The sequence below is a fragment of the Hordeum vulgare genome, chromosome 2H, assembly GCF_904849725.1.
Source record: "Hordeum vulgare subsp. vulgare chromosome 2H, MorexV3_pseudomolecules_assembly, whole genome shotgun sequence".
In the NCBI taxonomy this organism is placed as follows: Eukaryota; Viridiplantae; Streptophyta; class Magnoliopsida; order Poales; family Poaceae; genus Hordeum; species Hordeum vulgare.
Window position 1 is genome coordinate 611998928 of NC_058519.1, and position 24722 is coordinate 612023649.

At 46.4% G+C, this 24722-nt stretch overlaps 1 protein-coding gene across 1 annotated transcript; it reads right to left on the bottom strand.

The window, feature by feature from the left end:
- Window positions 1-17463: 17463 nt before the first annotated feature.
- Window positions 17464-21707, bottom strand: LOC123427803 (BAG family molecular chaperone regulator 1-like). The gene is made up of 4 exons (XM_045111933.1): window positions 21270-21707; window positions 19491-19747; window positions 18704-18850; window positions 17464-17886 (listed from the first exon to the last, which is right to left on the bottom strand). The coding sequence occupies exons 1-4, from the start codon at window positions 21523-21525 to the stop codon at window positions 17740-17742; spliced, it is 807 nt and encodes a 268-aa protein (XP_044967868.1). The 5' UTR covers window positions 21526-21707; the 3' UTR covers window positions 17464-17739.
- Window positions 21708-24722: the final 3015 nt, after the last annotated feature.

Below are 24722 nucleotides of genomic sequence, written 5' to 3' on the forward strand. Positions count from 1 at the left end.
CCACATCAGCAAAAATCATCAACGTCGCATGGACTTGGGGGAATGGATCCTCCTTGTCCTCATCATCCTGCTCGATGTCGTTCTCACTCGGCTGTCCTTCACCGAATCCTTGGATCAGGAGGCGACACTGCCGAGTGGTATGCTTCGGCAATATGACATTGCCTTCTTCATCCGTCTTCGTGTGGATCGAACACGGTCGATCTAGGATGGAATTTCCTGACTGCCTCTTCTTGGGGGTGTACTGTGCTTTCCCCTTGCCTTTGAACTTGGCATTTGTAACGGCTGCTGCCTCTGCCTGCGGAGTGGATTGAGCTTTCTGCTTCTGCTTCCGACTGCTGTTCCCGTCTCCATCGGTGTCGGGGATATACCCTGCAGTGTAACCCGGCTTCGAGTATGACCCACCAAAGGACTTGGCGACTCACCGGCGACTCAGCAGTGACCTGGCGGGCGACTCATATTTGTCCCCACAGGCGACTTAGATAAATGACAAAGGCCCAAGGCCCGGCGTACACCCTGGCATAAGGCGGCTCATAGAGAGGCCAGGAGGGCCGACTCACAAGAGAAGGCCCAAGAAGAGGAGAGACTCCCTCACAAAGGAAACAAGACCCGGATTAGGATTCAAGAGAGACTAGTCCTATTCCTACTTCTAGTAGGACTCTACATCTAAACCTACCCCTTCCACCTATATAAGGAGGGGTAAGGCTCCCCAAGGAGGAGGAGACACAACTTAGGTCTAGACAAGACAAATCATGAGATAGACAGATTAGACACCCATGAGATTAGAGGTGGCGAGTCTGCATCCTTGTAATCGAGATCATCATCTTGATCAATGAAACACAAGCAGGATGTAGGCTTTTACCTCCATCGGAGGGGCCGAACCTGGTTAAACTCACGTCTCTCGATTCCGACCAACCCCTTCAAGCCGCCACATGGTTGCGATGGCCTCACACCTAAGTTCTCTCACGAGGACATCTGCCGTGACAAAACCACGACAATCGGCGCCTGACTTATGTTTGCCGCTACGAATGCGGTCCTCCTCTTCGCCATTTGCATAGCGCGCGGCTATCTCCATCATCTTGCTCATGGAGATGTCGCCCGTCCGACCAAACTTCAGGTACAGATCTCTGTACCGAATGCCTGCCTTGAAGGCGCAGACTGCTTGGTGCTCTGTGACGTTCTCCACCGTGTGGTAGAGGGTCGTCCAGCGCTGGATGAAATCGCGCAAGGGCTCGTTTTGCTTCTGGACACAATGCTGAAGCTCTACGAGACCAGCAGGGCGTTTGCACGTACCCTCGAAGGTCCCGATGAAGACTCGGGCCAGATCTGCCCAACTGTAGATGCTTGACGGAGCCAACTGGTTTAGCCAAGCTCGCGCCGAACCGTCGAGCATCAGTGGGAGATGTTTCATGGCGACATGGTCATCTCCGCCACTGATCTGGACCGCCACTCTGTAGTCGTCCAACCAAGTTTCTGGTTTGGACTCTCCTGTGAATTTGCTGATTCCCGTCGCCAATCGGAAGTTGGGAGGGATGTCAGCTGAGCGGATGGCCCGACTGAAGCACTCGGGGCCAGAAACAACGGTCCTGCTTCCACTCGGACGGTCTCTATCGTGACCATCACGGTGGGCTCGACTTCTGTCGACCTTCTTCTGGGTGATGTACCCTCTTGCATGAGGTCTTGGATCATGCGCGCCACCGCCCGAACGACGGTCATCGTAATGCCGGGGCCCGTAAGGCCCACTTCGCGGAGGAGTACGCGAGCGGCGACGATCTTCGGGACAAGACCGAATGGGAAGCGGATTCCGACTCGGGTCCCTGGAACGGCTGCCCCCTCTACGTCGCTGGTGAGAGTCGAGACTGAAAACCGACCGATGCGTGTTCGCTTGAACAGAACTGTTGTGGATCCTGTTGTGCGACTGGGAGACCGCCGAATTTTGCTGCTGCGCCGTATGCAACAAGGCACGGATCTTCTCGATTCCTCTACCAGCCTCAGAATCAGTCGGCTGGAGAGAATCGGCTATCCTGGCGGCTGCACCTAAGTTGAGGATGGGCGTGAGGAACACCTCGACGTTGCTCTGGCGAGTGCGTCGACTGGAAGAACGATGGTGCTGACGATGAGCGCCGGATGATTCCTCGAACTCACGCTCGTTCCGACCAGTCCCGAGGGGACTTTCGTGGGAATCGGCCATGAGTACTTCGGCTGCAGGCCCGTGACCTTGGTACTCGGAAGGTAGCTCAGTCGGAACTGGCTCCAAGCACGGGGATGACGGCGGACCACAACCGATTCGAGCACCGCCACTTGAGAGGACGCGTTTTGTCGCGCCTGGGCGTGTCGCACCCAACGCTGGAGCCGCGGACGACGGGATCACTTGTTGCGGCGCGTGACGGGGGCGAAGATCGACACCGGCGTCGATGGCTGGAGAAGAACACCGCAGGAACTGGCACGGAAGTGCGTAGCCCCGCGACTGGGAAGCGCCTCGACGTCGAGGGGCGCATCCCGAAGCCATGCCGAATCGTCGGCGATGAAGGAGAGGGCACCGAAGAGGATCTCATGACCCATGCACAGACCTCCGCCGGACGACATGACGAAAAGATGAAATCGCAAACTCGCTGGAAGTCGCTTAGACGTCTGCCCCACGGTGGACGCCAACTGTCGTGGGTATAAGTCTGACAGTAGAAGTATGGGGTACGAAAGTATATGGGCAGAGTCTTAGCTACGGCGAGGATGTATGAGTTCAGTCCCCTCTACGGTGGAGGTAAAAGCCCTACGTCTCAGTGCTGTTGGGAGCTTTGTGTCGAGTGGATTGTAGGATTACAGCAAGTGCCAACCCTTGCACCGGTGGGGAAGGGCGGCTTATATAGAGTGTGCTGCCCTTCATAATGGCCCGGTGGACAAGGGTGGAATAGTGACGAGTAAATGCTTACGTTACAAGTAACGTAAGCTTTAAATGCTAATAATGGTGTATGAAAGCGTATGACCGTTGCCCTCCTGGGAGGTTACGATGTACAGAGTGGATTCCAGTCGGTACGTTAGACATGCTCCGAGTGGATCGTCGCCGACTGGATGATGGGGGCGTCCTTAGTTCAGTCGGAACTGTCTAAGGGCCTTGTCTTCTATGAAGGATAGTCCTTGGGTAGGACCCATAGGGCAGACCTATGATCCTACCCTGAAACTATAACCCCATCACCGCACACTTGGAGTGAACAATATGAGAACTAGGCTGCAAGGAAAGATTAAGGTTCTCGTTATGTTCGAGATTGATTCTTTTTTTGGCTCGACTTAAGATTGACTTGAAATGAAATGAGCCAAGTATGAGGGTTTTACATGGCTTGATTGAGAAATGAGTTGACCTTGAAGTAACACTAGCTTGCTTGATTTTAGGTCGATAACCCAACATAATTTCATGCGTTGAATCATGCTGTATGTTAAAAGGAAACAAAAAAAAATTATGAACAACAATATCTAGGGAACGTTCGCTAGGAGAGAACGGTCAAATTGCCATGCAATTTCAAGTAAAATTGCCATTACAATTTTACAATGTCATGATCCGTAGAGAAAACTGCCATATGGCACAGAAAAAGATGCCAACGGTTTTTTCTTCTTGCCATTCACGTGATCTGGATCAAATGGCCGTGGGAGCGTTGCCTCGGACCCATTTACTCGCAGAAAACTATATATGAAATAAAATAAATAAATCTATACTCTAAAACATGTCTATATACATACGTATATAATCCTTAAATAAAACCTTTAAAAATATTTATATTTAAAAACAAAAGGAATAGTTGAGAAAATAGTCTTATATTATTGAAAATGATTAGCATCCATCGATGGATTGCTCCCAAACGTCAACCGCCTTCATTGTCTACCACGTATCCATGTGACCCCACTGTTCATCTTTCCATCCCAGAAACATCTCAATCTCACCCAGGAACAATGAAAAGACTAGAAGTTTATGCAAGAGGACCTTCGTTGCGTCATAATTCTGTAACAAGATCTTTGTTGCGAGAAAATTCTATAAATTTCTCAACTTCTATAAAATTTCAGTAGCAAGACTTTTGTCACAAAAATTTCTGTGACAAGACCTCAGTTGCTAGGAAAAAAACTATAATTAAAACTTTATTGCAAAAAAAAAATTGTAACTTGACCTATGTTGCAAAAAAATACAGGATGACGCTCGGTTTTGTTGTAATGGTATGGGGTGACGCTCGGTCACTCAATCTATGAGATCCGATGGCCTGCGAGGTGGCAGATCTTTTGAAAAGATTTGTCGGCCGACACGAAGCAACGCCCTTCTATTATAAAATTGCGTTCCGCTTATTTGACTAGAAACTAACTCGAGAACGATATAAGCTAAGTACGAGCCATTTTAGTAGCTCGACTTTAAACTACAGACGGTTTGACCCTAATGAAAACACTACATCCTTAAAATAATCACATAATTAGCAAACCACTTCATGGTTGAATGGTTAGGAGGACTGTGGTATCCCCTACCAACTAGAGTTCAAATGCTAGATTTGATATCGGTGCTTGATTTCTTTGAATTTATTCTAGACCTTCCGACGATGTGCGTTCAGTGAAAGGAAACGTCCCCGTCGACTACGAAGTCATCTATGACGACTTTGTCAATATTAAAATGATGTGTCAGCTCTGTCTCTCAAAGATGCTAGGATGTGCGTGTGTGCGTTCATAGAGATGAGTGTATGCTCGTGTGTGTGAGCGATTTGGATTGTACTCTGCTAAAAAAGTAAAAAGATAAACCGGTGATTATATTGACCAAACGTTCGCGATCCCGCGTGCTTGCGTGACGTGTTGCCGTCCATTTCATGATCATGTGCGCTGACGGTGTGGATGACGGCCGACATATCACATGGAGAGGGGCAACACATGTTCTATCGCATGGATGCCACTTTGGCCCTGTTTGAATACTCCAACTCGGTTAGAGGTTAGAGTTAGATTCTAACTCTAGACTAACCCTTAACTAACTCTAACCAAAAGGTGTTTAGATGGAAGGGTTAGATTGTCAATAAATGCATTGTTTAATCATTTGGCTCCTTTATTAGAATTTTGTGTGATGGAGGGAGACAGAAAAGTAACTTTTTCTGGCCCCACCTAACTCTAACCCAAAAAAACACCTCTTCGGTGGGTTAGATTTTTTGGGCGGGTTAGATGCATTTAACCAACTCTAACCCATCTATTTGGATTTTTAAGGGTTAGATGAGTTCAATCTAACCAACTCTAACTCTAATCCTAGGATCCAAACAGGGCCTTTATAGGACTGGCCAAAAAAAGGAAGACGTGAACACATGTTGTATCGGGTGGGCCCACCTCAATTCAAGGGTGTTCAGTTGAATACCCATTAATTTTAACAAAAAAATAGGTATATATATATATATTGTTTTGTATATAAAAAAGTAAAACTGATACGTTACAGGTGCTAGTTAAGGAATTAAGCCCAACACATAGGCTCCTCAATCCTCACGGACGGGCGCACACGTACGTGGCCATAGCTACTCGGCCCAGCCGCCCACGAATGCATCGCAACGAAATAGATCGATTGATTCAGGTTCACCGCTTGGCCGCACTGTAGTGCCCCAAATGTAACCTTGCCTTATTTGGAACTTATTGCAAGTGGGTCCACCTTGTCAGAGATTCGATGATGTCATCTTGTGTCTATGATTTCATGTGTCACTTTGTGTACTTCTTTTGCTTGCATGCATCCATGCCATACCATATGACTTGCATCTATTCCTTGCCATGTCTTTGTGTGGAGACTTGTGATCATGTGATGTGTGGCTTGTGTGGAGTGAAGCATGTGTTAGCAAGTGCTAAGTTTTCAAAACAAACCACCTTCACTCCCTCTCTATTTTAGCCCTATGTAAAATCTCACCTCTTCCTTTCCCTTTTTAAAAATGCCCATGTTTTAGCCAAAATTGTGGAGGATGCCAATGTGTGTATTTGCTGATTTGTATCTTGGTTTTAAGGGTGCAAATAAATCCAAAATAGAAAATTAATTACTGTTTTGCATTTATTCCAAATTGCTCCAAATATTGTTTTTCTATTTTATTCAAATAGGTCATAATTCCTTATGACCACGGGCATTTTTGCGTTGATTTTTACCCCAACAGAACTGTCAGTGGTTTTAAATCCTTGTTGTGTTTATTTAAAAAGTTCAAACCCCTCTCAGCCCCTCTCCTCTATCTGACGCCAGTGGCAAAGCAACCAGCGCGGCCCAGCCCATCTACTTCCCAGCTCACGCGCGCGGGCGTCGTCCTCCTCCCTTTCCAGCGAGGCAGGCGGCCCCACATGTCAGCCTCTCACCTCGCTCCTCTCTGCTTTCCACCGAAGCTCCCCGCACGCACATGGCCGTGCCGCGTTCCTCACCTCTCCTTCCCTCTATTTAATCCCTCCTTGGCGTCCGTGCCAAGGCTAGGGTTCCTCTTCCCCGCCGCCACTTCCTCCCATCTCCCTTTCTTCTCTGTCGACGGCCTAAGGTAAGAGGAGGGTGAGTCCGCCATGGCCGGATCGTGAAGGTGCTCGCTGCCGTTGCTGCTGCGCCACTTCTTCCTCTCCAAGGCGACGGCGCGCTCGCGGGAACTCGTGGGGATCCATTCCCGCAGCTAGATCGCGGCGTCCACCCCTACTTCCCCTACTTCATCGACGTCTCCTTCCGCTCCAGCAAGCTCCTCCGACGCGGCTCCTTCCTCGTCGTCCTCTGCTTCCTCTCCGGTCGGCTCGCATCCTTCGGCTGTGGGGTGAGCAGATCATCCTTCCCCCTTCCCTGTCTTCGATCTGGCATAGGTATCGCGTAGTTGGACGCCGAGATACTCCCCGTCGTCGGCGCCGCCGCGCACCGTAGATAGGTAGCCGTGGTGCTTCTCGAGCAGGCTTAGCATAGGAAATGGAACCGTGGGTGCCTCTGCATCCTTCCATCCACGAGCCGTTGCTCGATTTGCACCATGTCGCCGGCGAGGGCCTTCCCCTGTTTCGGTCGGCCGCCGGCACTAGATCAGCAGAGGAGACCTCTTCAGTTCGTTTGTTGCGTGTGTTAGTTCAGACAACGTAGCGTAGCCCAGTGGTTTGTTTCCTGTTGTGCCTGATGCAGGTGCTGGGTTCGATCCCCCCCGCGACACCTTTTTGTTTCTTTGATTTCTCGGCACAGTTAACTGTAGGGATGGCCTTACCTTGCCTGAACCCTCTGTTCTGTCGAATAGTTGACAGTAGCAGAGTGGTAGAGGGAAGTTTGTGGCATCAGAGGGTACTGGGTTCGAATCCCAGGAAGCCCCCCTTTTTGTTTTTCTCTTTGCTGCAATTCTATTTCATCTTTGCTATTGTTGTTCCTGTTACAATCATAGTTGGCCATGGTGTCTTGCTTCTATTTTTTTTTTCTTTGCTGTTATAACTATGTTAGGTGATGTAGTGTGGGTGGATGGCTTGGGAGAGTTGCATGTATGTGTGAGGCCATACAAATATGGAGTTAGCTTTACATGTTGTGTGTGCATGGTGGTGTTTCCTAGTAGTTTATCCTAGGTGAAGCTAGCAAGTGAAGTGGTAGCTTGTGTAGCTTCTTCTTTGTTGTAGGTACTATCATTTGTTGATGCACTAGGTTATGTGTTTATATATGGAGTGGACCTTGGTCTAGTTGGTTGATAAGATAACATGTGTGAGTGTGTGGTGATGATCTTGAGCATGTTGTGCTTGTGGGTGATGTGGACTAGGAGTGTGTGTGAGTAGCATCCCACCTTGGCAAGCAAGCCTTGCACCTCCACATGTCCATATGTGAGAGGGCATGGCATGATATTTGTGTGAGAAGCTTAGTAGTAAGGTTTGTGAAGTTGATGTGCATGACACAAACATGGGGTTCAAACCCCCATGTCACTTTGTCATTGTGCACATGAGCTCAACCTTTGTAGTTGTTGTTTTAGTAGGAACTACATGAAATGATGCCCATTCCCTAGGCATGATTTGGAGTAGTTCTCTCTCCCTTAATTTGTGGTCACTTGTTCCAAGTAGATGCCCACATTTTATATACGATTTTAGGGTAGAAACTCCCAAGGAATCCAGTGGTGAATTTAGTTTTTCCATTGGGATACTTTATGGAGTGGACATATTCAGATTTGTTGCAAGTTTGTTCTTGGTTTCCATGGAATAGGTGGAGCCCAAGGGCATGTGTTTTTGTGTGATAGAAGTAGGGGTTTTGCTCTACACCATAGTGGTGTCATTTATCACTTGGTGTTATTTGCATGCAAACTATGCCTAGACAAAGTGGGCATGTGGCTGAAAAAATCCAGCTTAGTGAAATCTGAAATTTCACTAAGTCTGGGAATTCTGGAAACATTTGCTTCTCGTATAGATGAGGAAGTGTTGGTCATTTTATTGAGAACTAGCCTTAGTTCAGTGCTAGGATTTTGGACCTGATATGTTTGTGTAGCTCCCTGTCAAATTTCATCTCATCTGGAGTACATTAGGTTGTGTTTTGATCGCTGTCAAAAAGCTTCAGAACAAAGGCAGAAAGTCAGGTGCAGGAATTTTCACTAAGTCCCTGAGATCTGATGGTTTTGGGAAAGTTTGTGGCCTTGTATCTTCTAGAATTTAATTCCTTTTGCTGTTATTCTTGCTGGTGCTTGTAGTGTTTTTGGTTGGCTACAGCCACATATATTATTTGTCATATTTAGACGGCTGTAGCCAAGTTGCATGTAGCTCACAAAGAGATAAGATGCAGATTGGGGCAGATTGAGTTGTATAGTCATTTTAAACATTGTGTGTGCTTAGTGGATGTTGTGGTGTTATTCCTTGCTCCAATCCATTCATATTGGATTGTTACATGTCTTGGCAACCTGGGAATACCAGATTTGTGCCAATTGTGAGTGTGGTGTTGATTCTTCCACGTAGAGCTTCATATCTTGTTTCGTTGATTCCCGTTGATCCGTAGCTCCGTTTGCAATGTTCTTTATATGGTTTTGCATCGTTTTCACGAGCCACATCTTTTCATGCCATCCTCATGCATGTAAAAATAGCTTAGTGCACAGTTCTGTCCAGAAACTTGCAGTAGTTTATTTTGCTTGTGCTAGTGACAGAAATAGTGGTGCATGCTCAATTTCCATCCCATGCATCATGTGATTGTTGCATCTTGTGGTGCTGCTGTTCATTGGTTGTTATTCTTATGTTGGGTAGCATCGGGATCGGAGAACGAATACGTGGAGTCAGGAGAGTACGTGCAGGACGAACCAGAACCATTCCAAGCTGAGGATATCACAGGCAAGATGATATAACCTTGATTCCATCTCTAGACTTGTTATGCTAGTTTCGTTTCCATGTCATATTGCTCGCTGCCTACCACTGAATTAAATTGCCTCTTGATATGCCATGAGCCCAAACACCGTTCCCCTTCCTAGCAAAACTTGTATGGCTAATTAGGCTTTGCTCAGCTACTAATGTTAGCATTGCTAGTTGCAGGTGCTTTGACTCATGTGATAACATGAGCTTGATATCATTATCTTAAATTCTGTAATTTAATTAATGCATCTATATATTTGGTAAATGACGGGAGGCCTAGCCTTTTGTCGGGTGCTTTGTTCCGTTATTGCCGCCTTAGTTACCGGTTACCGGTGTTTGATTCCATAATGATCGCTCCTAACACGTTCGGGGTTGTTATGGGGACCCCCTTGATAAATCGCGTAGTGCTAAGGCTTGTCCTGCAGGACCCAACATTGGTGTTAATTTGCTAATCACTTAATAATAAACTGCATAGGGAATAGCTACCCCGAGGATTTTAATCAACAACCCGGGCCAGTGCTCCGCATGAGTGTTGGTCCAACATGGACAGACTGCGGGGGCCACCACAGGGAAACTTGAGGTTTGGCTCTTGTAGGCTTTTCCATCCGTCGTTTCCTGAGACTGAGATATGCGGCTCTTATCGGGGTCGTCGACACCACGGGAGGTCCTGCTAGCCTTGTCTTACCTTAGCGTTATATCTTGCGTATAGGAATCCCAGTGAAGCTTTGGTTTCCCCCAGAGTTGAGGTTTTCCTCTAAGGAATCCGACGAGATCACGAGATTCGTGATAGAGGATGCCTTTGCGGCCTGTGTACGTTTGTGATGGACTAGTTGGAGCTCCCCTGCAGGGTTTAATCTTTCGGAAAGTCGTGCCCGCGGTTATGTGGCAACTTGGAATATTTTGTTAACATCCGGTATTAGAGAACTTAAACATAAGCTAATAAAATTGCCAATTGTGTGCGTAACCGTGAATGTCCCCCTCGAAGATCTCTCTTCGATCGGGAACACGACGGGGTTATGAATGCCGTAGGTAGGTGTTCAGGATCACTTAGTGATCAAGTAATCCCGACCGCTAGTGTAGACCACCTTCACAATTACTTTGCGTAAGTTAGCCACTTAATCAAGCTTAGGATGCTGCAGCCTTATACACTTCACCCTTACCCTACCCAATAACATGACTAGTTATGGCACCAAGGTCTTAGATTGCTGAGTCCCCGTGGCTCACGGATTCCTCCGAAATTCCCAACAGGTACAGGTACTCCGGAGACAGATGATCCCGACGGCACCCAGCTGGCGTGGCAGTACGACGAGGAGACAGACCGCCTCTACGTGAACTATCCAGAGGACTGAGGCGTGGTCGTGATCGTGGGCCTGCGGGCAGGGCAGCATAGCATTTTCATGTTTTGTAGTCCGTAGCGGAACTACCTTGAATGTATCTGTGATGTACTCTGAGTTATTAATGAGAAGACAGTTGCATCCCGAATTGTCTACTTTTATTATTATTTGTGTTATGTTACTTGCTTGCGAAACGCTTAGATGCGTTTCTTTCCTATTCGCGGGCCTCGACCCCCAGATCGGAAAGGACCGCATCTTGGTCGTTACACGCACCCAGTCCGCCACCAGACGAACCGCAGTCTGCAGGTCCGCCGCCCCTGGCCGTCGCGGCGCCACGACAAGTCCTTCACTCCCAGGCGCTCCGTGCTGTGCAAGGCTGCGAGCCTGCGATCCTGCATGGCCGCATCCCTTCTGTAGACTGTAGTGCTCTCTTTTCTGATCTCTAAATTTGAAGAAATAGGCAGCGGGCAAGGGGCAACAACAGATCACATTGATTCAGGTTCAAAGCCACAACGACAAGTTGAATTGAAGTATAATTGCTAATTAGATGTACTAATGCATCGATTTTTGGAATTGGAATATACCTTCTCATGCCGATTCTTAGTGGCACTGAAATCTGAGTTCATCTCATCAATAAAAGAAAGAAATCTGAATTTATTTGTGGCTGCAGATACAGACACGGTTTCTTCTTGATGTCTGTCGAGCAGGCTGTTGCATGAGCAGAGTTTGAGCTCCTAAGTAAGTTATTTTCACCACTTGTCTTTTTTATTTAATTATGATGAAATTAGAGACTAGTTTGCAGTCAATTACGCATTGTGTAGACATGAGAATTTGCAGTTTTTTGTACAAGTTTGTAATGAGAGAACATTTATAAATTCTGAATTTTATACAGTGGGCATTATGTATAACGATTAGCACTCTAAAACTTGAACAAATTTACTTTTCAGGTGTATAACATGAAGAGGAAGAATACGGGTACTACTGATTTGAAAGCTTTCTTGAAAAGAGCTGCTGCAAAAAGAAAACAAGCTGAACCAATGAGTGCTACACCATCTTTCAATGAAAGTGAGATACAGATGATAATTTTCCAAGGGCAAAGTGGTAGTCAGACACACACAATACCACTTGAACCTTAGAGAGATCCTAGCACATAGGGCCCAATAGCAGAAGATGATGAAGAATCTGTGGCCCTAGATGAATCTGATTCTAGTGATGAGGACAATGATGATGACTTTTATGACATCGAGCCTCATTCTGGGTTGAGGACTCCTATCTCAAGCTATGATGTTAATGACCAAGATTCAGTTAGAAGGGCCTACATTGCATTGGGACGATGTCAACCAAAGATGTGAAAGACAGATTTTCCGCAACATGAGTGTGGAAGTAAGCGTCGCTTCCAACCTGTTTGGTTTGATGAGTACAAGTGGCTTGAGTATAGTGTGGATAAAGATGTTGCATATTGCTTTTTTGCTATTTGTTCAAAGATAGTACTAAATTTGCGGGTGGAGATAGTTTTGTTAATGGAGGGTTCAGAAACTGAAATATGAAAGCGAGATTTCGTAAGCATGCTGGTGAGGTCAATAGTGCTCATTGTGAAGCCGAAGAGAAATATAATTTGTTCATCAAACCTAAAGCATCAATCCGAGAGGCCATTTCCTCACAAACCATGCACTACAAGGCTCAATATCTAGCTCGATTGAAATGGTCACTTGAGTGCATAAAATTCATTTTGCATCAGGGGTTGGCTTTTCGTGGTCATGATGAGGGAAAGGATTCAAAAAATAAAGGAAATTTCCAAGAACTTTTGCAATGGTTGGCAGGTAACTTTGAAGAAGTTAATAATGTAGTTTTAGGAAATGCTCCACAGAATTGTCAGATGATAGATCACAAGATTCAAAAGCAACTTATTGGTTCTTGTGCTCATGAAACAACAAAATTTGTCATTGAGGAACTTGGTGATGAGTGTTTTGCAATTCTTGGTGATGAATCTAGTGATGCATACCAACAAGAACAATTAGCTCTTTGCTTGCGATTTGTCAATAAAATGGGGGAGCCGGTTGAAAGGTTTCTTGGTCTTTCCCAAGTTGCGGATACTACATCATTGACTCTTAAAGAAGCAATTCAGGCCTTGCTTATGAAGTATCAACTGCCCATACCCCAAGGTACGTGGGAAAGGGTATGACGGTGCTAGTAATATGAAGGGTCATGTTAATTGTTTGAAGAAACTAATCATGGAAGATTCTCCTTCTGCTTATTATGTTCATTGCTTCGCCCATCAGCTTCAACTAACCCTTGTAGCTGTTGCTAAGGAGAATATTGATTGCAAATGGTTCTTTGGGCACCTTGCATATTTGTTGAATGTTCTTGGGATGTCATGTAAAAAGATCTGTATGCTTCGTCTTGCCAGGTCTGGGTATATGATTGAAGCATTGAAACTAGGTGAAATTGAAGTTGGCCAAGGTTTGAATCAAGAGATGGGCCTAGCAAGGACTGGTGATACACGATGGGGATCTCACTACAAAATGGTAATGCATGTTATGTATTTGTATCCTTCAATCAGGAAAGTTCTCTTTAGGCTTGGGAAAGAAAGTAATGGGGCGGAGGCTTTAGGAGCTCAGACTATGTTGGAAGTATTTAAATCATTCGAGTTTGTTTTCATGCTGCACTTGATGAATGAAATATTTGGATACACAAATGACTTGAGCAATGCTTTGCAAAAGAGAGATCAAGATATTGTAAATGCAATTGATCTTCTTGAGTTCACAAAGGTACAACTGCAAGTTCTAAGAGAAGATGTTGGATGGAAAGAATTCCTTGAAAATGTCACTTCTTTTTGTGGGAAGCACAATGTCAGATGTGTTGACATGGATGGGAAGTACAAGCCTATATAGCGAGCAAGAGTGTTCTACAAAAATGCCATGAATTACCACCGTTTTCATGCTGATATCTTTTTGGGTGTCATTGATAGGCAACTTTAGGATCTTAATAACATGTTTGATGAGTTAAACACAGAGCTACTTAGATGCATGGCACCATTTAGTCCAGCCAAGTCATTTTCTTCTTTCAATAGTGATGACTTGGTTAAGCTTGCTGGGTTCTATCCTCATGATTTTGCATTTGAAGAAATGCCCCAACTTCCATTTCAATTAGATCTTTATATTAGTGATGTGAAGAATGATGAAAACTTCACAAACTTGAGAAGTCTAGCAGAGTTATCTATGATGCTTGTTAAAACAGGGAGGAATCTTCGGTATAATATTGTTTACAAACTTCTCAAATTGGTGCTAGTTCTTCCCGTTGCAACAACCGGTGTTGAGGGGGTCTTTTCATCAATGAACTATATAAAAAACAAGCTATGAAGCAAGATGGGGCAAAAGTACTTGAATGATTGCTTGGTCACATTTGTTGAAAGGGATTTTTTCTTGCAAGTTAAGGATGAGGACATCATCACACATTTTCAAGGCATCAATGATCGCAAAGTTACCCTGTAATTTGTAAGTTTTTATCATTTACTATTTTATATCCTCTATATTTTAGATGTTTCCATGATATGTTGAACATTGTTTAACTTTTGTACTCTGAAGAATACCAAGTTCTTATCAATATTTATGAACATATTATATTACGTGGTATCTTTTATATAGTTCAAAATTAGTATAATATGCTTCTAGAATTGGATATATGCCCAAAAGGAAGGCCCTAGACTATCAAATATATTTTTTTCAAAATTGAATACACAGTTGTTAATTCCTGGGCCCGCCCCTCGTATCGTACATATGTTCTTGACCCGTCGTCGTTCAAGGCTCCACCGCGCAATCCCGCAAGCGGCATGGCAACATCGTCAGCCAGGGCGGCACTTCCACAGCCCCCGTTGGGAAGGCACGCGGGCCCGTCGCCGCCGCCGCTGCTAATCCGGTCCGGTCGGCGACAGCCCGGAAAGGCAAGGTGGCAGGTGCAAAATGCAAGAAGGCGACCGCAAGAGCTACCTCGCCAACAGCTCCTCCAGTTGCACTGGCAAGAGCTACCCCGACGATGAGAGCCGACGACTATGTTGTCGGCGCCGCCAACGTGTTCGACGAAATGGACGCAAGGTATGATACTTCGTTTACTTTACTTGTTTCACTATTCACCATTGCGCTTGTTCGTGACTTATTGAGCGTAATTGTAGCGACGACTTGCACGATGCGACTGCCGAGTTTGTGCACTTGTTGGACGACAACACCGTCGACATCCATCAAGCCCCGTTCGGTGATTACAGTTACGATGAGTTGGATGATGGCTTGCACGGTCACGATAAGGAAGAATATGGGGTGGAGGAGGTTGACAGGGGTGTTCGACCAAGAGCTAGCAAAAGCTCGCGCAAGATCGAAGAACGACATGCATTTGGAAGATAAAATCTTGATCATGGCTTGGGAAGCTGTGTCTCTTGATGCGTGCACCGAAACTAACCAAATAGCCAAGCTTGGGATCTCATCCGGTACTCTGAACAACATTCAGTCACCAACGTACATATCCCAATACTACTCTAGCATCATCGAAAATTAAGCGTGCGGACCCTACGGGTTTGAGAATCATCTCGACATGACCGAGACACCTCTCCGGTCAATAACCAATAGCGGAACCTGGATGTCCATATTGATTGCTACATATTGTACAAAGATCTTTATCGGTCAAATCATGATGTCAAGGATTCGATTAATTCCGTATGCAATTCCCTTTATCTAGTGACATGTTATTTGCTCGAGATTCGATCGTCGGTATCTCCATTTCTAGTTCAATCTCGTTACAGGCAAGTCTCTTTACTCGGTCTGTGATACAAGATCATGTGACTAAACTCATTAGTCACATTGCTTGCAACCTTCTTGTGATGTTGTACTACCGAGAGGGCCCATAGATATCTCTCCGTCGTACGAAGTGACAAATGTCAGTCATGAGACGTGCCAACCCAACAAAGATCATCGGGGATACCTATAGAGCACATTTTATGATCACCCAGTTACAAAATGATGTTTGGATACACACTAAGTATTTCTTCGGTGTTAGTGTGTTGCACGATCTCATGGTCTAAGGAACATATACTTGAGATGAAGAAAGGTGTATCAAAACCAAGTGATATATTGCTAAGCTTACAGTTGGATCTTGTAAATCACATCATTCTCCTAATGATTTGTTCCCATTATCAAATGACAACTCATGTCTATGGTCAGGAAATGTAATCATCTTTAATCAACGAGCTAGTCTAGTACAGGCTCACTAGGTACACGTTGTTGTTTATATATCCACACATGTATCTAAGTTTCTGGCCAATATAATTCTAGCATGGATAATAAACGTTTATTATAAACAGGGAAATATGATAATAATCACTTTAATATTGCCTCTAGGGCATATTTTCAACTTCAGCCGCTATCCTCCATGGGTTGAAGTCTCCATCAACATGTACGTACGATAGCACCACCTATCTGAACCACATAAAAATTCATTGTTTTTTCATTGCGTTTGATTTTCTTCGACCCCTCCTTTACGTTCATGTGCAAGGTCTTTACTTTCCGATGCCCACTATATTGGACTTGCATGTGTATAGTGTGATAAGACTTGCTATAATTGCTAAAATCCGCAAAGAGCTAAAAATAGGAAAGAAAAACTACAATTGTATTAGTCAAGTAGTCTAATCATCCTCATCTAGACCTATTTACGATCCTACGTCTCTACGTTAATGGATGCACACGTTCATTTTTATTAAGTTATTCAACAAAACAATAAAACGTGGATCCACCCAAACCCGCCTTCTATGCGGTAATTTTCGCCACACCCACAAGCTTGGTGTTGGAGTGGTCATAATCAGAGTCGCTTACCTTGACCGTACACATATGCACATCATTTAATAATGGGACACCAGTGCAGCAGACCTTTAGTGCGCATCGCACGCGCATGTTTTATAAATCACTGTCGTCGTTTTTCACGAACCCATCTTAAGAACAGGGGTCAACGCTGTCATTCAACTCAGAATCATTGGGTTCATCCATCGTCGTGAGTAAACCTGATCATCAGTCGGACCGGGCCGGGTGTCAGGCCGGGCTTGCAAAAGCCCGACATTCAGACTCCAAAAGCTTGAGCCCGGCCCGAAGCCCGAAAATTTGAACTCCTGACCTGACGCCTCTCCGAAGGTGATTAACAGGATGATTTTGCAACAATTGTTTTAGCCATTCCGATGTCCCGCCAGGGTTACATTTTGCTGTGCACAAGCTCGATGACAGCGTGCGTATCTGAAATTTTCATAACGGTACCCCCGAGCGAGTGTATGCGGACTCCTACGTTCTGCTGATCACCTTGACTCGTTTTTTCTCCTGTTCATAATACAGAAGATCACGTTTGCCTTTGTTGTGCAAGTTTGTATCCTTGTGCACATGGGGGATGCGCACGTCCCCTTGCTTGAGTGGAACGTGGGATGCCCGGCGCTGCTTCGCGTGGCCGGTCGCCTCATGGGTCCCGTCCCGGAGACACTATCCTCCGAGACGGAGGTGCCATTGCCTGGCGGGCACGGCAGCATCGCATGGCACATTTTTTTTTTTTTGAAGGTTATGGCATGGCACATTGGCACTGGCTTTCCTCCCGTACCGTCAATCGCGTGCAACCCGCCTCTGGTAGTGGTGTCGTTGACGCGGTGCCGAGTACTCTTGCTCTTGCCACTACTACGCCACTAGTACGGTACTAGCGCCGAAGACTGTAACAAAATCCCGTCTGCTTCTCGGTGACTCGGTGAGCGAAAGAAACACATCGACCATTGCTTCCCGCACAAATCTCCACACCATCACTACTCATCAGTACGCACTGCACTTTCGAGTTTCGAGAGTACACTAAAGGGCATTGCTGCTTTGCTGTTTATTGGAGTGAGATCCATCAATCGGGCGGGTGTGACGACGACGATGATTACAAACAGACGAGACAAACAGCGGGATCCGGGGTCCTCCTGAGACCTTATACTACTAACCTAAACCAGCTCTCACCGCGATTACAAAAACGAATGACGGGCAAGGAACAAGACACCAAAACTGACGGCACGAAACGAACGAAACAGACACTCTGTATGATAAAAGGGAAAATCCCTCTGCCGCTGCGAATGCTTAACTCAGTCGAAGATCTCCCACTTGGTGGTGACCGGGGCTGCGCCGCTGTCGAACGTCTCCCACTTGGTGGTCACCACCACCGTCTGCAGCCGCGCGTTCGACACCTTGAGCACGTCCAGCGCCTCCACGCACTTCTGCACCCGCTTCGCCTGCCAACACACACACGCACACACACAGAAAAAAAAAGAGAGTCAAATCAGCTTTCTTCTCCAAGACATTGGGCGACGCTACTACACTCATGGCTGCACCAACAACACCACACTGGTAAAAGCTTCCAGGCAAATTGTTTATCCGCATGTCACTATCTCCGAACAGAAAGTAAAGGAGCTTTTCCGTTCCAATCTCGAGGCGGCATGAAGGTATCATCGCAGATAAATGATGAAAGTTGGAGGCCCAGACTTTTGGTCTCACATTGCTTGTGCTCGTGACCTAGCCAACAGCCTGCACCACTTCATGGCGATCTACCTTTCTTGTCATCTACTCTTTGTACAGCATGGTCAGGAAGCACATTCATCCCCTTTAACTAAGAAGATTTGCTTACACGATCACTGGAAGCTACCAGGCCGCATGCGGCGCGCTCAGGGTACACTCCAGGATCGGCTAGGCTGGCACCCAAGGGCTCGATCTACCTAACGCTCTGCAGCAGGGGAAAGGGGTGTAGGTGGAGTTTTTTCATGTGCTGGTGCTGGACCACGTACGTGTTCTCCAGAAAGGAGCCAAAGAGCCTGTGACGGCTCCGGGGGGCATGTAGGGCTCTCGCCCACAGCTTGCATTCCTAGTCGACACTTGCATTGTATCGCTGGTCATGGCACTGCTCGCATTACATGCAGGCCCAATGATGTGGATCGCAGACGCCGACAGCCCCACCCTCATCGAAGGCGAGAGGTGTACCAGAGCCAATGGCACGATGCCCCTAGACCTGATCGCAATGGCGACACTGGCCCGTGTGCAGTGAATGTAGGGTACCTGGAGGTTCTTCTGGGAGGAGGTGTCCCCGTCGGTGGGAATGCTCTCCAGCTTCACCGCGTGCCGCATCAGCAGCTCGATCAGCGTCGTGATCTGCACCTCCGCCACCTTGCTCCCACCGGCGACCGACTTCTCGATGCTCGTCACCTGCCACAAGATAAAGAGAATACAGTATCTTTTAACATCCGATCGGCTTCAGAATCACAACATCAGAGGCAGGGACGTCAGACGCAGGCAACGGCCACTTCGGGCAGCAATGATGAAAGTGAGGAGAGCATCCTTGTTACTTGTCACTAGTCAGTGACGGAGTGATGGATTCCTGTCGTAATGCCAGAATCCTGATGGTTACGCTGAATGAACCCTACTCCGGGACCATGCTGCTGCCGACGGAAATTTCACCCGTGCCCACATCGATCGGTGGACAGCCACGCACGGAGCATCAATTCTGTTTTTTGGACGAGCTCGCGGCGTCAATTTGCTCACCTAATTCCCTGGACATCGATTCAATGCAAATGCTGCTGCAGCAGCATTCCCCTTCCATCCCATTCCCATGCCTGCGTGCCTGACGCCGCACGCACTGAGACTGCAACTAATTCCCTTCTAGGATGCAGAGACTGCAACTAATTACGCGCCTAAAAAGACAAATCATCCCATTTTTATCCATCACTAGATCACCTCTAAATACGATAAACTGTTACTGACTGTCAAGAACAGCTCGTTCTGTCAGTGATCGATGATCGGCGGTGAAAGAAAAACAGTAGTATGTTGTGTGTGTGAGTGTGTGTACCTGATCGGCGAGCTTGTCGACCTCGAGGGCGATGGCGCCGATGGCGCGGTTGGCGTTCTGGATCCTGGCGTTCCTCTGCCGCTCGATGTAGCGCCGCTCCAGGCTCGCCGGGTCCTCGGACACGACGAGCTTGGACTTGTTCTTGACGCCGAACCTGTCCAAGAACTCGGAGTTTTTCCTCTCCCGGCCCTTGTACGTCAGCTGCTGCTCCGACGGCTGCAGCCCCGTCCTCGGCGCCAGCGCCTTCTTGAGCTCACCTGCGCGATCAAACACCATCCCGCCACCAACAAACCAATCAGTACGAAACCGGGAAAATTACTGCACATCACAGCTGATTACCGCTGGATCGTCGTGCCGCTCACTGGCCAACAACATTTTGATTGCTTTTGCTGGGACGTTTTGACAGCTCTTTGACGACACTGACGCGGGTTTTCAAATCAGTGCCACTTGCGGGCCAGATTCTCGGCATCCCAGTGACCAGGCCTGCCATGCCATTGTGGACTCAAAAAAAGAAGAAGAAGAAGTTCTACCGTAAAAATTATGGGACCAGCTATACACGAGGCCTCCGGGTTATTTTGCCCCGAACAGTGGCGCCATCATGTGGCGGAAAGGTGTCGGTGCAACGGGACAAGCGGGCCGTGCCCCAGCCGCTGCTGGCCGTCCGATGAGCCAGCCAGCCAGGATCGCGCTCCGCCTCGCCGCTGCCTGTCACTGCCCGTCCGTCAGTGTCGTCAGGCAAAGGTGAAAAAAGCAAAGCGACGAACTGGTTTTAACAGCAAATCTGGTCGGTCGATTCAGCCTCGTAATCCCCAGCCAAAGTTTGGCCTGCACGACGTTTGCATCTGAGAGTGCCTCGGGGGTGACGCCCGGCCAATGGACGCCGGGATCCCACGGCACGCAGGTGTCCAGGTCGTACAGCTTCGGGAACTGAAGCTTACGCTAGCAGAATATATATATTCTTTTTTTCTTTCGACATTTTAGCAGAGTACTCCTTCCATAAACTAATATAAGAGTGTTTAGATCACTAAAATAGTGATCTATATGCTCTTATATTAGTTTACAGAGGGAGTAGTAGAGTAGTAATATACAATTCCCTAAGTCGAAACGTTGCGGTAAGATACGGCAGCAGGAATTTCTGCTGCTCTCACGGTCACGGATCAAGAAATCACGGGCTCGTGCACGAATTATTCCACTGGATTTCGTCCCCTTCCTTGTAGAATACAGAGGCAAAAAAAATGGTGGCAAGGGGATGTCTCGCCGTACTGTCTATCATCGCGGCGGCATTCAATCCTCCACGCGGCACGGCCGGAAAGTCATGGCCATTTTTTATAGGACGGATTTACTAGGTGATAAATAAATTCGCTAGGTGGACTAGTTTATTTTTTAATTTATATATATCCGCGGCCACGAACTCCCCATTGGCCAGCACGCATTTCCATGCCGTACGAAAGAGGTCAAAACCTCGCGGAAAACATACACTTGGCGACGTGATTAAGCTGAACTTTTCGGCACCATTAACGAATTTTTTTTTACCATCTCAGTCACTTTGTTCGCCCTATTAACAGTTTGAACGCAGGCCAAAAGTAATTCAAAGTAATTAGTAGCAGCACGAATTTCAGTTTCGCGTCGTGCGCAGAAGAAACGACGGCGACGGTGGCAGGAAGGTTAAGCCGCAATTAAGCGCGGTACTAATTACTTACTCGCCAAGAAGAGAAGAGGGAAAGAGATTACTAACGAAAGGGGGGGAATCTCAGTCAAGGCAAGGAGATAAATACTGACCGAAGGTGGCAATGGAGGAGACGGCGACCTCGTGGGTGGCGGCGCCGTACTTGACCCGCACCCTGATCTCCGGCGGCGGCGGCCTGGGCGGCACCCCCGCCGCGGCGCCGTCGGCCCCCCTGTCCCGGGCCTGCACGACCATCCCGCTCGGCCGGACCTCCCACCCGGCCCGCTCCTCCTCCCCCACCGCCGCCGCCTCAGACCACCCGCTGCTCGACCCGCCGTCCGAGCTCGACCGGTGCATCACCCTCGCCATCCACTCCCACTCCACCCCGGCCGGCCTCCCCGGAGCAGAACTCACGCGCGCAGAGCCGGGGACCGGGGAGAGGTAAAAACTGGTGGTCGGTGTGGCGCCGTGCCGGTCTGGGAGGCACGCACGCACGAGGCGGACGCGCTTCTGCCTTTTTTGCTTGCCGGCTGTTGTGTTGCGTGCGCATAAAAGCACGGAGCCACCCCGGGTTTTCCACAATTAACATGGCCCCGCGAGTGGCGTTCCCAAAGCCGGGCGAGCAGGTTTCTGCAAAACAAGCCTTGTGGTTTTGTCACGGCCACCCCCGACCCCGTTGAGATGGATGGATGTGTGCACGGTAGCTACTACCTGCCAGCCTTGTTGCCTTTCCTGTGCCTTTTCAGCTTTTAGTGGCCAGGTAAGTATTTGCGTGTCCATTGTGTTTGTTTCTGTCTTGCATAAGGCGAATAAATACTTCCGCTTTTAGGATGCGCGGAATAATACGTTATTCGGTGTATTTGATAAAGAAAACACGAGCATTCATTAGTTTAAGGTATGCTCTTCGCTTCAATAGTCTGTCTGACTGCACCATTGCGGGATGCCTTTCTCATCATCGTGTTACCGTCGAGCGCAAAGGTTTCCATCGAGCAGTGATCGCATTTTTCATATAAGCCCCTTGCTGCTTTCTTCTCAATATGTCCATCTATCGTGTGCTTTAATAATTTTTATGTGTGGGCATAGTCAACTTTTGATTCGAGTAACTTGCACATAGTCAGTCCCTAATTCTTCACTATGGCATAGATGTTGCAGCCGCAGCGAGTTTTGCTAATGGCGAGATCCATATCTCCTAGCTATAAGGTCCATTTGCACCATGACCTTGGTTGTATCGACACTGCTATATACAATTGGTCATTCCAATCTTTTTAAAACCGAGTGCCACTTCGTACACGACCAATTCAACCAATCGTTGGGCGTGTCAGTTTCTGCAAAAAAGAGCCTTCGGTTATGTCATAGCTAGTTGTCAACCTTGTTGCCTTCCTTGTGTATTTTCCGGCTATGCCCATGAAAGTATTTGTGTGGCGTTCCTATTTTTTCTGTTTTGGATAAGACAAATAAATACTTCTATTTTTAGGCGGCACAACATATATTTTTATTTGATATACTAAACAAGAGCCATCCTTTACCTCTAGGTAGAGTATTTGCTTTGATAGATCAGTCGAGCAATTCCAGGATGTCTTGTTCATCATCATGGTACCATTGAGCATACCGGTTCTCATCCAGCGGTCATTGCATTTCCTACATGACCCATCTCCCTGCTACCCTCTTTGCGATATGTATATCTGTGAAGTAGAACTTGCAGCCACACGAACGTCAGCAAATAAAGAGACCCATATCTTTAAGTGTATCTGTCATTAAAAAATGTCTCGATCTCCACCTCCCACAACACGGTCACCATCCCTTCCTTATGTTCATCTTCTTCAATGTCGACGCCTTCGTTGTGAATCATACAACCTCAAGATCTTACCCATAGTTGTTTGACTATCACCTTGCCGGTTGTGTATATCGCCACACCTTGGCCCCTCATCTGACTTAAACGTTGTTATTGTTACACCTGTACAATTCGAGCACCCTAATGCGGAATGATGTTCCATGTGGTTCGAATTGTACAGAGATGGTCGTGTCGAAATAGGTAAATGGAGTTGCTTATTAGTACCTACACCTAATTGTATGATAGGTGAAACTATGCCTAAATTAATTTTGTTAATTCAATATGGATAGTTTTGGGCTTCACACAGTTTTAAGAACATGAACATAAAGTGTTTGACCAACCAATATGCACATCAAAAAAAACATTTGCACAAAAGACATTGTCTGTATTGACACTACTAAATAAAACTAGTTATCCAGTATCTTTCAAACTAAGCTTCACTTAGCTAGCCTTGGTATGTTCATGACTAATTCACCCAAACATTGGGTGGACCGGCATAGACCGGCAATGTATTTCATCATGTTGTAGTCGGATAAACACTTACAAATCCTTTAGTGATGCACATTGGCTGAGATATAAGAAAATTTGAGCAACCGCTATTTAGCAAAATCGGTTTAGTTAACAATTTGATGTTGAAATTACACATAAATATGGACACACCGTTTCTACTTCCAAGCTCAAATGCATCCTCATGAATATTTAAATTGAAAAATATTAATAAAATTCAAAAAACCCTTTTTTAGCAAGAAACATTGTTTATTGTTCTACATAGTTGCAAATTTTTGTGAAGGAGAAACATTCGTGATGCTGTGAGAAAAAAAAGTTGCTCCAAAAGACTATTTTTAAAAGCATCTCGGAGAGCTAATTTTGTTATTTTTGCCCAAACCTCCACGAACGTGATTTCATCATGAAAAATTACACATATGCGGAGAATGAAGCAATGTTTGTTGTAAAAACAGAATTATAAAAATTTCTTCACTATTTTCTTTACTATTTAGAAAGATGCATTTGACCTCGGAACTAGAAAGAAAATGTCGTGAAAATATGGCACATACACACAAGAAAACGGAATCATGTATAACATCCAAGATGCGATCATATCCTTATTTTTGGCAAGAGGGCCTCGACAGGGATAGAAGCACATCTCGTTGTTTCGCAAGAATGGATATCGTTACAAATACATGCAAGGAAGAGATGAGTATATGAAATTGGTTTACACTCACCTCAAGCTAATCATGAACATCTCAATACATCAATACATTCAATCACCATGTAGGAGAGCAGGGTCCAACTACGGATGAAATCAAACGATAAAAACGACGTCCATCCTTGCTATCCCAGGGTGCCGCCCTGAAACCCATCCTAGATCGACGAAGAAGAAGAAGAACTCCAAACCAAAAAATCATCGCACTCACGTCAAAGTATTGCTTTACGTGTACCTGCAACTTGTTGGAATTATGCCCTAGAGGCAATAATAAATGTATAGTTATTATTATAATTCCTGTATCAAGATAATAGTTTATTATCCATGCTATAATTGTATTGAATGAAGACTCATTTACATGTGTGGATACATAGACAAAACACCATCCCTAGCATGCCTCTAGTTGGCTAGCCAGTTGATCGATGATAGTCAGTGTCTTCTGATTATGAACAAGGTGTTGTTGCTTGATAACTGGATCACGTCATTGGGAGAATCACGTGATGGACTAGACCCAAACTAATAGACGTAGCA

Coding starts and splice junctions, on each gene's coding strand:
- LOC123427803 (XM_045111933.1), bottom strand. CDS start 21,525: ATGGCGAGGGTGATGCACCGGTCGAGCTCGGACGGCGGGTCGAGCAGC. Junction 18,851..19,490: donor TCGACAAGCTCGCCGATCAG/GTACACACACTC, acceptor ATCTTGTGGCAG/GTGACGAGCATCGAGAAGTC. Junction 17,887..18,703: donor CCTCCCAGAAGAACCTCCAG/GTACCCTACATT, acceptor GTGTGTTGGCAG/GCGAAGCGGGTGCAGAAGTG.